Raw genomic sequence first — 13,751 nt, forward strand, 5'->3', positions numbered from 1 at the left:
GGACCGTTGGATCATACTTTTTGGCTGGGATATGTGATGCTACAGTTGCTTGATACAGTAGCATGGATGGAATAACGGGACGCAAGAATGCCAATAGAATTCCAAGGCTTTTGCTTCTATACAATGCAAAGGCAAATCAATATGGACGTGTGATAATATATTCTAACTAACGTGAAGGACCTATGTTCTAGCCTCTGACTTAATCAGAGGGACGTGGCTAGCTGATAGTAAGCCCCATCATTAATGGGCCTATATATCAGCCAATGTTCTATAGGCTTGCTAGCATGCTAGCTCTTTTTCAGGATTGATGAGCAGTCAACAACCACGTGAAAAGACAGGTTTATAGCCAGGTTTGGTGTATTTAACTATTCACCTCTGCTTAATACGATATATATACTTTTACAGTTTGAGATTGCTATTGTTATACCAGTGAAATATGCATAGATATATGTAAGCTCGTTGATCGATCAATAATGGATGCTTTTACTTAGATAAAAGGTTACATTAAAATGCACCGTCATTAATAGTATATAGGGCGTTACCCTTTGATTTATAAGAAAAACGTAGAAAAATTATAGGGACGGATTGTATAGGAAAATTTGTTATACGGTCATTTCATGTTGGGATTCATTAAGAGAAGATTTTCGAGAGAAATAAGCATGATGTCCAACCTCTTGAAAATTTATCTTTAAGCTTCGGTCATTTCATGTTGAAATTCATTAAGAGAAGATTTTTGGAGAAATAAGCATCATGTCCAACCTCTTGAAAATTTATCTTTGAGCTATCATCTCTCCTCTAGTTTTTGCGTTTTTTTTCCTGTAGTTAAATCAAATGGTTATTCACATTGTTTCTCGTGTGTTTATAATATCTATGTTGCAATTGCATTCATGTTAAAATCCTATATATTTTTATTCCTATGTTTTTTAATCATGTGTTTCAAAAGGGGCTTACGGTCTTAACTCTTAAGTAAGATATTTAATTATACTTTATTGGAAAGTGCTTGCAACATAGGGTGAGACGTCGCCGCCGTAGATGCTAATTAGAGAAAATGTTCAATCGGGTTTGATGAGTTGCTTTTTCCTTTTGGGGAAGAGGGCTGAGTAAAATGTTCAATCGGGGATGAGTTGCTTTTTTTCCTTTTGCGCGCTCTCTCTCTCTTTTCCCCTTCTCTCCTCCATCTCATAATCTAATCTAGCGTGTTATCTTGGGCATATACTGAGAGGTTATGTCAATCCCAATGATAATTTCACAGCAGTTTTAGTCAATGAATGAGATGACATGCAAGCAAATTTGATGACATGCCAAAATAATCATGAAGAGAGAATGAGTTTTATCTAGATAAATCTAGGTATACCGCATTTCCAAAACTATGAAACTATTATTGGAGACTGAAGTGTTATATTTCCCATACAACCAACCTATATAATTACGACAAATTCACTAGTAATTATGACAAAACTATATAATTGGGTATGAATATACATTTTTAGTCATAACTGGTGGGGCAAATCCACTAGAATTATCATTAAAAAACTATCATAAAATATACGTAAATTCTAAGATTTTTCATATGTAGTTATATCATATAGTGTAAACAAAGAACATATCGTGATACATTAATACATAATAAATAGATAGCTAGATATATCTTATATGAAAGGTACAGGCCATAAGCAGTGATAATATTATTTGAACTAAAAGTCTAGGTAAATAACCAAACATAAAAGCTAGACCCCGGCAAAATGAGAAACAATTATATATCTTGTGGTTATTACCTACTACCTTCATCCCAAAATATATCAAAATTTAGCTATTAAACATTTTGTCTAGGTACATATAGCTAAATATTTTATATTTTAGGACGGAGGTAATAGTATTTTAAAAATTTGAAGTTAAAGTCAATGGACAAATTATACAAATGGATTAAGATTTAGTTCATAATTGAAATATTAGCTACATACTTATATAGACAATATATACAATTATATATACATAAACATAAAATGTAGTTAAAAATTATTTTGATTGGGGGTATGTGGTGGGCTGCCACTGGGGAGGCCAGACCCCCTCCAGCCCCCCTGGCTACAACCTTCATTGGACCAATTCTATGAATCACTATTAAACGCTATGACTGGTATATGAAACCGTGAAATAAAGTTGTACACTGGATACCTTATTTCATTATTAATACAATCTCTTTAGATGACATGGTACTACTTGAAAACCACGAAATATAAGTCTCCACTCGGACTGGCTTTATAGTATTTGCCATGTGTTGACTAATTAAAACACCATAATGTAGCTATAGACTACTTTTAAAGTTTGTAAATACTTGTCACTGTGGACATGATTGATGTTAAATCTTTGTAATTTTGAGTACTAAAAACTTTTAAGGTATTTATTTTTTAAAAAAACATGGAGATTATACGTATAGATTGATTTTAAAAGTACTTAGGCAAAATTATATATATATATAATAGAAAATAATGGTCAAAATTATTTTTCATACCATGTTCTTGTTTAAAATGATAAGTACTTGTAAATCAGAGAGAGTACATAATATAATCCAGATGTATATTAAACACTATAGAACATTTATATATTTGCCATTGTAGAGCCCTTAAATTGGCAAGCGGTGGTAAAAACGGTTAACCATCCTCACACCATAAAATTCGTCTGAAGTCTACAAGTTTTTCGCTTGGCCGCTATTGTTGGTCGTTATACATGTACTAGTGTACTACAAATGACAAAGATATGTTGCTTGTTGTCTCATAGTAACGGAGAATTGTTTCTTAGGAGCTATTATATTCTACCACGTGAAAAACACCATATTAGTTTCTCATATATAGCACAATATAGTTGAACACGCTTTAAAAAAAATATTCCCTTTAAAGTTTCAAACCAGTGTATTTAAGACGAGGATGACATTAGAAGGAGAGGATAGGCACGCAGGATCAAAGAGGGTCAGTTGGGCTGATTAATTCCATTGCAAATCCGGAATATCCCCAATGGTCTTACGCAGGATGCAACATATATCAGCTGAAATGCTCAAACGGCATACTTTTCGCTTGCTTCACCTAAAGAAAAGTTAAGAGAAAAAAAAGAACAGCTGCCCGTTGATCCATTTTGCTCAACATGAGCTCAAGTCACAACGTGGCCACTCCTTAATCAGAACACCTTTTCCTCATTGACCTCCTCCCAACGAATGAAACAATAAAACAATGGAACATAGATACTTGGTTGATGGCTAACCTTTTCAAACCCCACCTTGGATAAAATGTGGCTTGCGGCAAAAAAATATGGCCAACAAAACGATGGCCACACCTTTTACAAATTTAGCCAAATAATATCTCAATAATATGTGGGATCACACGTAAGTTAAGAAGTGTAGCCAATTATAAGTGGAATATAAACTAAACATTTGATTACGAATGTTTGACATGACTAAGATTTAGCTTGGTAAATTGAGACAAGCAACCAAACAATAGTAATCCACATAACACCCGGCCTACATGCCAACATCCACATCTCCAAGACTCCAACCAAGCCTACCGTGAACTAATGATACACCTCATTCTTTTCGTTTCAGCGTATGCTTATATGTTAAAGATTGAATTTTCAACTAAATTGATTTTGGGGTTTTTCATCGATGTTTATTTTTTAATATTGACTTTTAGATCGATAAAAATATATATATATAAGTTACAAATTACTTTTTATTTATAAATATATTGTTTCGCTTTTTCATATAAAAAACCTAAACAATCGCTACTGTAACGTGGACTTTTACGGACATAGAGACTCTCACAGGGTCCGTTCGTTTCGTTGCAGGGTGCAGATCATGGGGGAGGGCGTGGAGTAGCAAGGGGCCCTCGCGGGCCATGGGTCTCATGTGCCCACAGGCGGCGACGCCAATAATAATGCGCCACTACAAACTGTTCCTCTCTGCTGCGTGATGGGATCATGGGATGGGCCGCGCGCGCCGGGATCCGCATGGATAATGCTGCCGCCTCTGCCTCTGCCTGACGACATGGATGCTGATCGATCGCCATCGCCCAATGCATGGCCAGCATGGGTTCCTCTTCTTCTTCTTCTTCCTCCCTTCTGCAGTTCTGCTGCTGTTGCTATAGTAGTTCACTACCATGGGATTGCCGGATTGTTACATCAGTCCAAAGCGAGAGTGGCAGGCAGCCAGCAACCTGAAGGTCCGGTGCTCATGTCCTGACGAAAAAAAAAAGTTGATGATGCTTTTGCTGATTCGGTGAAATGGGCTTTACTCACGCTTGGACTGATAAATGGGCTGGAGAGGAGCAAATGGGCTGGATTGTTTGAATCACGCGCGAAAGAACAGTTTCGACGGAGAATCAAGAATCGATGAAGCTTGTTGATGTGTTTGGCACAGGCTAAAAGCCTAATCCAACCTGCCAAGCCCGGATGAATTAACCCTTCATATACCACGTATTAACCCAACCAAGTACAAGCACTCCTATGGTTTTTTTCCTTTTCCTTTTTGTACCAAAGCAACCCGGCAAAAAACAATTACTACACGAGGAAATATGATCAGTTGATACTGATCGAAGTGATCAGCCTCACTTCTTCCACATGCCGCTGATCCGCCTGAGCACGTTGCCGTTCTTCCTGGCCGCCGCGTCGTCGTCGAGCTCGTCCCACAGGCCCGCGTACTTGCCGCCGCCGCCGCCGCCTTCGAGCGACTCGCTCCGGTCCACCACCTTCCCGTTGCTGCCGCCCTTGCCCACCGTGAGCAGCGCCATGGCGGTCTCGGCGGCCTTCCTCCACTGCTCGGCCTGCACCCTCAGCCGCCTCAGCTCGGCCTCCATCTCCCCCTTCTTCGCCGCCTCCGCCGCCGCCGCCGCCGCGTCGGCATCCGTCGCCTTCGTCGAGGCCCTCCCGGAGGTGTACTGCTGCAGCTCGAGCTTCAGCTGCCCGATCTCCTGGAGCGCGCCCTGCAGCTGCGCTTTCAGCTCGTGGTCCGTGCTGCCCGCTCTCGTCGTCTCGGATTGGAGCTTCTTGTTCGCGTCCAGGGCGCGCCGCAGCTCTGAGTCCTTGTCGAAGAGGCTCGCCTTGAGGAAGATGACCTCGGACTTGGCGCTCTCGAGCGCCGCGGCGAGCTTGCCGTGTCGCAGGTCGGACTCCATTTTGATCTGGTCCATGAGCTCGTAGGCGCACTGCGTCTCCACTGTGCTTAGGATCCGCTCTTCTTGGTGCCTGGCCTCCGTGGACTCCAACTCCGACCTCAGCTCAGCGACCTCCGAGGCCGAGGCGGATGCCGAACAGTTGCAACGCTCGCCGGCCTTCGCCGCCGACGTCTCCGTGATCTCCTCCTCGAGAGCCTTGACCTTGGCTCGGGACTCCTCGAGCTCCTTCACCACGAGGCTGAAGGAATCCATCAGCTTGGAGCCGTCCGTGAGCAGCGAATCGATGGTGGCGCGGCTCGCCTCCAGCTGCTGCTTGCACTCCTCGTGCAGGGCGCGCGCCTGCGCCTCGGCTTCCTCGCTCGCCTTCAGCTTCACCCTGAGTTCGTCGATGGTGGCCATCGCCTCCACCACGTCCTGCTTGCGGTCGGCGCGGGCCGCGGCGGCCAGCTGCACGCGGAGGCGGTGCACCTCGCTCATGGCCGCGACGAGCGCCGCCGAGTCCGCGGCGTGCTGCTTCTGCATGGCCTCCAGCTCCGACTGCCACGAGCGATCGCGCTCCTGGGACAGCCGGCGCAGCTCGTGGAGGCGGGTCTCCTCGGCGGAGGAGAGCTCGGCGAGCTGCGCCTCGGAGTCGCGCACCTGCGCGGACGCCGCCGCCGCCCGCGCCCTGGCGTCCTCGGCCTCCTGCAGGGCGCGGCGCTTGGAGTGTTCGGTGGAGAGCAGCTGTTCCTTGGCTTTCTTGAGCTCGTCCTGCAGCTGAGAGAGCTGGGACTCCATCTCCGATAGCTTCGTCGGTGGCCTCCTTTTCTGGTTATATTCATCGCACAGGAACACAAAATGCCGACAATATTAGTGCTCATCAAACCCGTCAATTTCCACAACAACGTAATTAATAATATTTAGTAGCTTGAATTAAGTACCGGACAGATTGCTCTTGTCTAGTAGTATTGTCATGCATCACTAGTTTTGAGCCTTAAAACTCCATATTCCCATTTGGCCATTTCCAATATAGGACTCATATTATTAATTGGAAATGGAGTTATCCATTGGATACATCTGTAAGGAATATGTGACCACTGGAAAAAGGGAATAATGCAACCAACGTAAATTCATATTTGCATTCATAAAAATGTGCTAACCCAGCTTGTTAACCTTTTGCTATCAGTCAGAAACACAACCAGCAGCACAAAAATATGATGCTGAATTGCTGATGCCAATTACAGCTTCCCTGTCCAAATCAATAATTTCCTCGGTGTTTGCTAATTCCACCTAACCTGCACTCACTGATTGCTAGAACATAGTACATTGTTTCTGGATAATTTTTAAGGGCTGTTCGGTTTGGAGAAATTTTAATCTACCGAAATATGAAAAAGGACGGAATATGGATGCATTCACACGTCAATCCGTATGAATTTTCCAATAAATTTCATACAAGATTTCCTCACTACACCTAGTAGCAGTGGCAGATTTTCTTTAGTTTTCTTATACTTCATTTCTACATATAAGATGCCACTTGTAGGAATTAATACTTATGAATCAAAATCCACTGTTATTTCTTCCAGCTAAACAAGTCTGATCTCAATTCACCTTTTTCATAACTCTGACAGGGGCTTCAATACATATAAAATTGGCTAACCGTTTAATATCCCGGACCACTGAATTAAGCTACCAAACACCTTATGGGTTTCTGTCTGCTTCGGTGTAAATTGACAGTGTGCTCCATCAAGAGAGAGACCAAGAGCCAACTACTACTACTAATTGAGAAGGTGTCCCAAAGTGTCCACACAGAACACACTACCTATAAGAGGAAAAAAAACGAAAACAAAAATATATGTGGCATTTATGAACAGACGACGATCGTTGAAGCACTTGTAACCTGACAAAATTTCCCATTCACTCACATGCCGGAGCAGTTGTACTTCTACCAAACCGCAGTACTGAAGCTCTAGTTCGAAATGGAACAGCTACAAGAAGAGTGTACTGAACAGTGAACAGTACAGGGGGTGCGTCAGATACCTCTCTCTCCGCGCTCATCGTCATGCGGCGTTCCACCTTGGGGCTCCTCCCGGTGGGCGACTTGGTCGACGGCCTGTCGGCGGCGGAGTCCGGCCCGGCCCCCCTCGCCGGCCGGCCCGTCTTGGTGGCTCCCTGGGGAGACGTCCGGGTAGGGTGTTCCAAGGAGCCATTCCTTCATGCCAAAGAAACACATCATCAAGTGAGATTCAGAAAAGCCGCAAGAATCACAGGGCATGCAGGCTTCAGCTTCAACACTGAAGCGCTTTACCTCCCGCTCGTACTGCTGGAATACAGCTTGAGAAAATGCATTTTGTTCAGAGATAGCATGGTTATAACAAGCAGGAGATTTCAGTTTCCCTCCTCATACCAAACGGCAGCAAAAGATAGAAACCTCAACCAGAACAAGTAGTGAACCAATCCACACTGTGGATTCCTTCTGAAATGAAATCCGGAATGGCTCAAGATTTCCAGCTCAAACCGGATGCAGAGAAACCGAGAGACGCAATGGTGGGAAGAACACCGAAGAATCCGAGGCCGAAAGGAGCGAAGTGGAGGAGAAGGGGAGCGAGCAGCCTAGCGGAGAGGCAGGAACCGAGAAAAGGAGCAGCGGCAATGGCATTAAGTTAATCTCCCGGTGTGCAAGCACGGGATCAAAAGGGCGGGGCTTTACAGATGTGGTTAGCGACAAGTGGACCACCGCCCCCGCCTTGGCGCCGAGCTCAAGAACAAGACAGGGGGGCATTGTGCAATGCGATGGAGCTATCTGCGGAGCAGTCACGGTCACATGCATGCGCCCCGATTTGAAAACTTGTTCTCTTCTTTGCCTCCAAGAGGAAAAATCCTCCATTTTTAAACGGGTGACAGGCAGGACGTGGTATGGAGGAAATCGTAGTTTAGAGCAGCCCCAATCGCAAACTCCCATATCATAGACCAGTGCCATCAGCCATGGCTGCAATCAGTTTGAACTCCCCTGAGCAAAGAGTTTTTTTTTTTTTTGCCTCTGAACCTTTATGTGGTGCTCAGTTGATAGTGGAAAATAGAACTCGTAATATGGGCTGTGGTAGCCGAACTGAAGGCCAGATCAGAGAACATTTGCATTAACAAAACCGATGCATGCACATTGACTAATTAAGCCTGATTCAACGGCTGGAGATGGAGAAGGGAATCTAACATCACATAGCGTGATCATAGGGAGATTAAAAAAAGAGCATGTATGCAGCAATCACCAAATTGCACATGGAATGTAGCAGGGAAGGGGATGAAATGAATGGAAGCAAACCTTATCTTGGCTGTCTGCATGGCTATATCTCTAGAATTCAGAACCACAGCAACACCAAGGTCTCCTACAACAAAGCTGATGAAGTCAAATAAAGAAAAAAAAAAGATGAGTGTCCAACTCCCTCTCTTTCAAACAAATTTAGAGAAGGAGGAGAGCCCAGAGACCTAGCTACAAGATGAACAAAACACTCGATAACATCACATGAACAACGCAGCTAGATAGTGGGCAATGCAAGGCAGCATCATTTCCTGCTTGCTTGCCCGGCTAATCTGGCACTGACTAGTACTCCAACCATTTAGCCAACCACAAGGACACAGCAGAGTGGCTTTTAATACTTATATGGCCAACCTTAAACTGGGAGATGACACATGGTGATGGGAGGGGGGCGAGGGGCAATCCGATTCTTTAAGCTTTGCCACGGGCGGTGATGGCTCTCATGATCACTACTAGAGGCCTACATGGTCCCTTGGAAGATAACGCATTATACACACACACCACTACAACCACCAAACTTAAGGCTGCAGAAAGGTAGGCCTGAAGCAAGCAAGAATCCACCACCCCAAGGCTTCCCCTTTTGTTCGCTCTCTCTTTCGCCTTACTCAACTGAATCATGCATGGCGATGGTGCAAAAGTAGTTGCAGGACATAGCCAAAATGACAGCTGCAAACCCCAAATGACACACACCTTTCATTGGCACAGCTTCGCAAAGCACTGCAGCGAAAACAAAAGACACTTGCTTTGTCACTGGTTTAACTCCCCCCGGCCGGAATAACTAATTAGATGGCCACGTATGCATGTGAGCTGGTCTTCAGACGACTGATGGCGATGAGACAAGACTCAAAACACAGAGCTTTACAGCTTGTGTATCTGGATAAAGAAGCAAAGCTTGTCAGCTAAACAAGGCAGGTAGGTGCTAGGCTTGGACATCAGAACATTATACTACGAGAGGAACGGCGAAATTGGAGATTGCTTCAACAAGGAAACCAGAAAATGCATGCTGAGTGGCAGTAACCAATGCTACCAATCCCAGCGGAGAGGCGGCGAAACATTTGTGGCTGATTGGATCATGCCATGAATGATGTAACCACCCACGATGTAGCAAGATGTTCAGAAAAAAGGAGCAAACGAAACCGAATGAAGAAGCCTCACCTCAGCTAGCCTGGGGAAGCTAGCTAGGAACACGCAATGAGCTGGGAGATGCCTTCTTCTCCTCTCCTCTCCTACGCAGCTATGCTCGGCTTGGCCTCCCTACCAATTCACCATGCCTTGGATAGCCATTGCCCAAGGTGATGCGGAGCTGTAGGCAAGTAGGATGTCATGCTCTTTAAATAAGGCGGGAAGGGGACAGGTCATGAAGATTTCAGAATTCAGAAGAAAAAAAAGGCTGCAGCTAGAAGAGCCGGAAGAGGAAGAACAACAATCATTTTGGTGTGTTTTGGCCTCCCGTGGACGAAATCAATGCGAACAAAAATCTGCATAATCAGTGCTCGATTTGAGCACAATATTTTTGTGACAGTTTCAACTGCTTTTTCTGATACTGTGGCGCCGTGCCGTCGCGCTCCAAGCCACGCGCTAAGGTTTGTTGATCCTGGATAATGATCGATCCTTGTTGGCAATTTGAGTACGCTGCTCTGTCATTAGTACCAGTGGAAAAGAGAAGTAGAGACGTACGTATAGCAGCAGCAGTGCGCGCAGAGTACCATCATGTTTAGCTCGATGAAAGGTGAAAAAGCTTCTGCAGAGCAAAGCGTGCTGTGCTTGCTCCTAGCGCCTTTCTTTTGGATGGCACGCAAATACTGCGATAGTACTGCTTTCTACCAGAACATGCCAAGCTGACAAAAATCACCAGACAATCTAGTAGTAACAAATATCAACCGCGTGGGGGCAAATCCGCAAATGCGTGGTGAATTCTGTTTGTAAGGGCATCTTTTAAGATGTGTCTAAACTGATCCTTATAACCGAATTTTAGGAATTACACATCAAACATATCTCCAACATATTCGTTAAGTTTATTTCTAATATTTAGGCTTGAGTAAAATCAGCTCTCTCGTATCTAATATTTGATGTGGACATATATATTTCACTTTTGCTATTGATCAAACGATTGCTTTTTTGTTTTTCTATCAAACAGGTGCACAATACATATGGGGGACGTGTATGGACCTTTTGATTTGCATACATGCCTTTAGATTATCATACAACAGGAGTGACCGTATTTAATTGATGGAATTAAAAATCTTAAACATTTTGATCCCTAGGCGGACCCTATATATTTCTAATATAATTTATTTAGTTTTAGCTTTCTTTTGGAGGATGGTGTAACTTTTATATCCAATATTTCTTAGGGATGCGTTTGGTTTGTGGATGAGGTGGATTGGGTTGGATCCATCCCTGTATTATAGGATGAGTTGGTTCTATTTTTCTGTTTAGTTGGACGGATGAGTTGGACCCTGTTTTTTGTTTGATGGGAGGGATGAGATGGGATGTGTTGGACCTATTTTCTGTTTGGTTGAAGAGATAAGATGAGATAAATGTTACCTCTCATATCTAAAATAAAATATTAAATATTAGGATTAATATATGAATAACCTAAAATAATTGAATGTATATTTATATAAGTAATATATTTTAAATAAATTTAAAATAAAATGAACACCCCTCTATGTGTCGTGGTTGTCCTAGGACGGATCCGTCCCACCGTTTTAGTGAGATGGGTTGGACCTGAATATAAGAGGAATATTTTTCACCTGGTCCAACCCATCCTACTCATCCACCAACCAAACAGGGCCAGAGATGGATTGGCTCTGTCCTAACCTATCCCATCCCTGGAACCAAATACATCCTAGATAAATCGAATACAAAATTTTGAGGGTAAATTACTGACATTCTATCGAATACAAAATTTTGAGGGTAAATTACTGACATTCTCAAGATGCTCTGACGTTTTACAGCCAGAGAAGAAGACCGGCAGGCCTAGGCTTTTGTAAGGTAGCCCCGTGCATACGGAGGTGTCCCCCAGTGGTACGAAACCGGTCACACGCGCGGGCGACACGGAGACCAGACCACGCAGCCAGCCCGCGTCCGTGAACACGACAAGCATCTAAACCCGCTGCTCCGCGCGGGACACTGGCTAGAATAGATAGTAGAGTCCAAGCAGCAAATGTCCCAGCAAAATGCGGCCCCCGCGCGCGTGTAGCCGCCGTAGCTCTGGGCGCGCGCCCGGGTGGTGGGCGCCGCCGTGCGGACGGATCGGACACGAGAGGGGGATCGCGCGCTGAACGCTCGCGGGCATGTGAACTCGCCTCGCGGTGAACCCCGCGCCGGTGCCGCATGTGAAACCCCGTCGTCTCAAGTGAAAACCTGCTCCTCCCTACATGTGAGCCGATCAGCTGTCTCTCGCTCCCTGCGGTCACATTTGAAAGATGCTAAACAAAATTTACGGCGACCACGCAGAAACAGTTCAGGATTCACAAGCGATTTGCAGGCCGTGGGCGGAAAGGGTCCCGTGATTCGTACGTACGTACGTAGCTCCTACAACTTACGTTGGTTATCGCTTGCTTGCCGTTGTATCCACCGCTCCGTTGACAACTACGGGCAGCTGCTAGCTCCGTCGCCGTCCACCGGGCCACCGTCCGATCGATCGATCGCTCTCGCGTATGCATTCAATGTACGTACACGCGCGGCACCCGCTCGTGCTGCCGCGATCCTTCGCAACTACCACTACCAGATGGAGGGGGAAATGGCGTATTTATTTATTCGGCTTTATCACGTACCACGTCGCCGTCGGCGGCTGCAGGGGCTTCGCTATTGCATCATTATCACTGGATCGAGCTTGTTGCGTGCTGTATGACTGTAGCTGCGTCGCGCTCAGCCTTATTTGTTACCATCCCTTTAATTTGGCTATCGAAAGTTCGTCTTTTTCGTTGCTAATGCTCTCAACGAAGCTGACTCCTCTAACTGCAGTCGGTCGAAGGAAAATTAAACGGCACGTCCTTTTCATGGGCCGGTTGATCACGGTCGTCGAACTGGATGGGCCAACTCATGACGGCTCCAGCGCATCCAATAACCCTGAGCTTCTCCACTTGACCACGATACGCTTCCGGTTTATGGAGACGAAATTAAGGACGTTCGTGCAATGTGGTCACAGTCAAAGCATGAATTTTGAATGCCCTAAAACACTGTCCTGCAGTTACCGATTGTGTGCAACGAGGGTCTGTCAAAGTAGTGAACCACAAAGTGACAGCTTATCACCCTTAAAACGTACCACATTCATATATATCAAACTGAATTTATTTTTATAACCCACCCTTTGCCGTAAAATAAAACTATTTATTCACATGCTTCCTCGTCTTAACCAACCACAACCAATATCCGATTATGCTTTCCACATAAATTTTCTTTGATACAATCATAAAATTTCCTCAATCATTTCCATTTACTTTCCTAATAATCATGCTTAGCTTTATAAGATTATAGTTTTAAAACATAGAGAGTAATAGAACTATGTGTATAGAAAATGACATTCACACTACTCCTACGTAGCAAGTGGTCATAGCTCGCCATGTAGGAGGCATGTTGTTGTGAAAGAGAGGGGATGGCCTATGTGGGTTCAAGGAGATTCATGCATCCTATGCAGAGTTGTAAGGTGCAAAGGAGATTCATGCACCCTATGCAGAGTTGTAAGATGCAGTACCTTTGCCATAGAGAAAACAGGGGCACGAACCAAGGCATCCTCCGAGAGAAATGTCGGTCTTACCAAGCACCCAACGTGTAACACCCTACGTCCAAAATCTGCATTAGTCTGCTCTACACGTTGTGCAGACCTACGTTCGTATGATATCCCGCTTAATCTACGCCTCGCTACGCCACCTCCATCTGCTCAAACATCAGCCCTCTTTGCCCAAAACAAAAAAAAAACTAACAGCGTCGGATCTAGGCACCACCTTATCGGATCGACTAAAAGGAGCCTTGCTGCCTGGAAAAGAGTCACCAAGGAACTCACTGTCAGGAGAGAAGTGGGCAGAAATCATACTGACACAACTCCTAAACTAACCCTTAGGAACTTCTCCTCTTTTGTGCCCTGATCCACCTCTACGAGCTCGTTGTCGCCTTCTTGCCAACAACCCATTGAGATTGCAGTCGTCGCTTGCCATTAGCAAGCTCGCTTCATTGTCGTCTGCCTTGATTTGTGTGAGATAATTACCTCGACTCGATGCATTGTGTGGGTAGAGGGGAGGGGAACGAGGGGGTAGTGGCAGCTCGACTGAAAGGGTTTTGTCATACAGAAATCCTCCACCAGT

At 44.8% G+C, this 13,751-nt stretch overlaps 1 protein-coding gene across 7 annotated transcripts; it reads right to left on the bottom strand.

The window, feature by feature from the left end:
• Positions 1 to 4,435: 4,435 nt before the first annotated feature.
• On the bottom strand, positions 4,436 to 10,138 carry LOC102706992 (interactor of constitutive active ROPs 2, chloroplastic-like). Of its 7 annotated transcripts, XM_040529932.1 has the most exons (5): positions 10,123 to 10,138; positions 9,601 to 10,039; positions 8,452 to 8,515; positions 7,173 to 7,344; positions 4,436 to 5,963 (listed from the first exon to the last, which is right to left on the bottom strand). In XM_040529932.1, the coding sequence occupies exons 3-5, from the start codon at positions 8,469 to 8,471 to the stop codon at positions 4,590 to 4,592; spliced, it is 1,566 nt and encodes a 521-aa protein (XP_040385866.1). In that variant the 5' UTR covers positions 8,472 to 8,515; positions 9,601 to 10,039; positions 10,123 to 10,138; the 3' UTR covers positions 4,436 to 4,589. The 7 variants fall into 7 exon arrangements, with proteins under 7 accessions (XP_040385866.1, XP_040385868.1, XP_040385867.1 ...); XM_040529934.1 differs by lacking the exons at positions 9,601 to 10,039; positions 10,123 to 10,138 and adding an exon at positions 8,800 to 9,007 and having other exon boundaries at positions 8,452 to 8,512; XM_040529933.1 differs by lacking the exons at positions 9,601 to 10,039; positions 10,123 to 10,138 and adding an exon at positions 8,616 to 8,787 and having other exon boundaries at positions 8,452 to 8,512.
• Between the last annotated feature and the right edge of the window lie 3,613 nt (positions 10,139 to 13,751).

Source organism: Oryza brachyantha, chromosome 1, assembly GCF_000231095.2.
Source record: "Oryza brachyantha chromosome 1, ObraRS2, whole genome shotgun sequence".
NCBI lineage: Eukaryota > Viridiplantae > Streptophyta > Magnoliopsida > Poales > Poaceae > Oryza > Oryza brachyantha.

Coding starts and splice junctions, on each gene's coding strand:
- LOC102706992 (XM_040529923.1), bottom strand. CDS start 7,499: ATGCTATCTCTGAACAAAATGCATTTTCTCAAGCTGTATTCCAGCAGT. Junction 7,345..7,440: donor TCCAGCAGTACGAGCGGGAG/GTAAAGCGCTTC, acceptor TTTGGCATGAAG/GAATGGCTCCTTGGAACACC. Junction 5,964..7,172: donor CGATGAGCGCGGAGAGAGAG/GTATCTGACGCA, acceptor GAATATAACCAG/AAAAGGAGGCCACCGACGAA.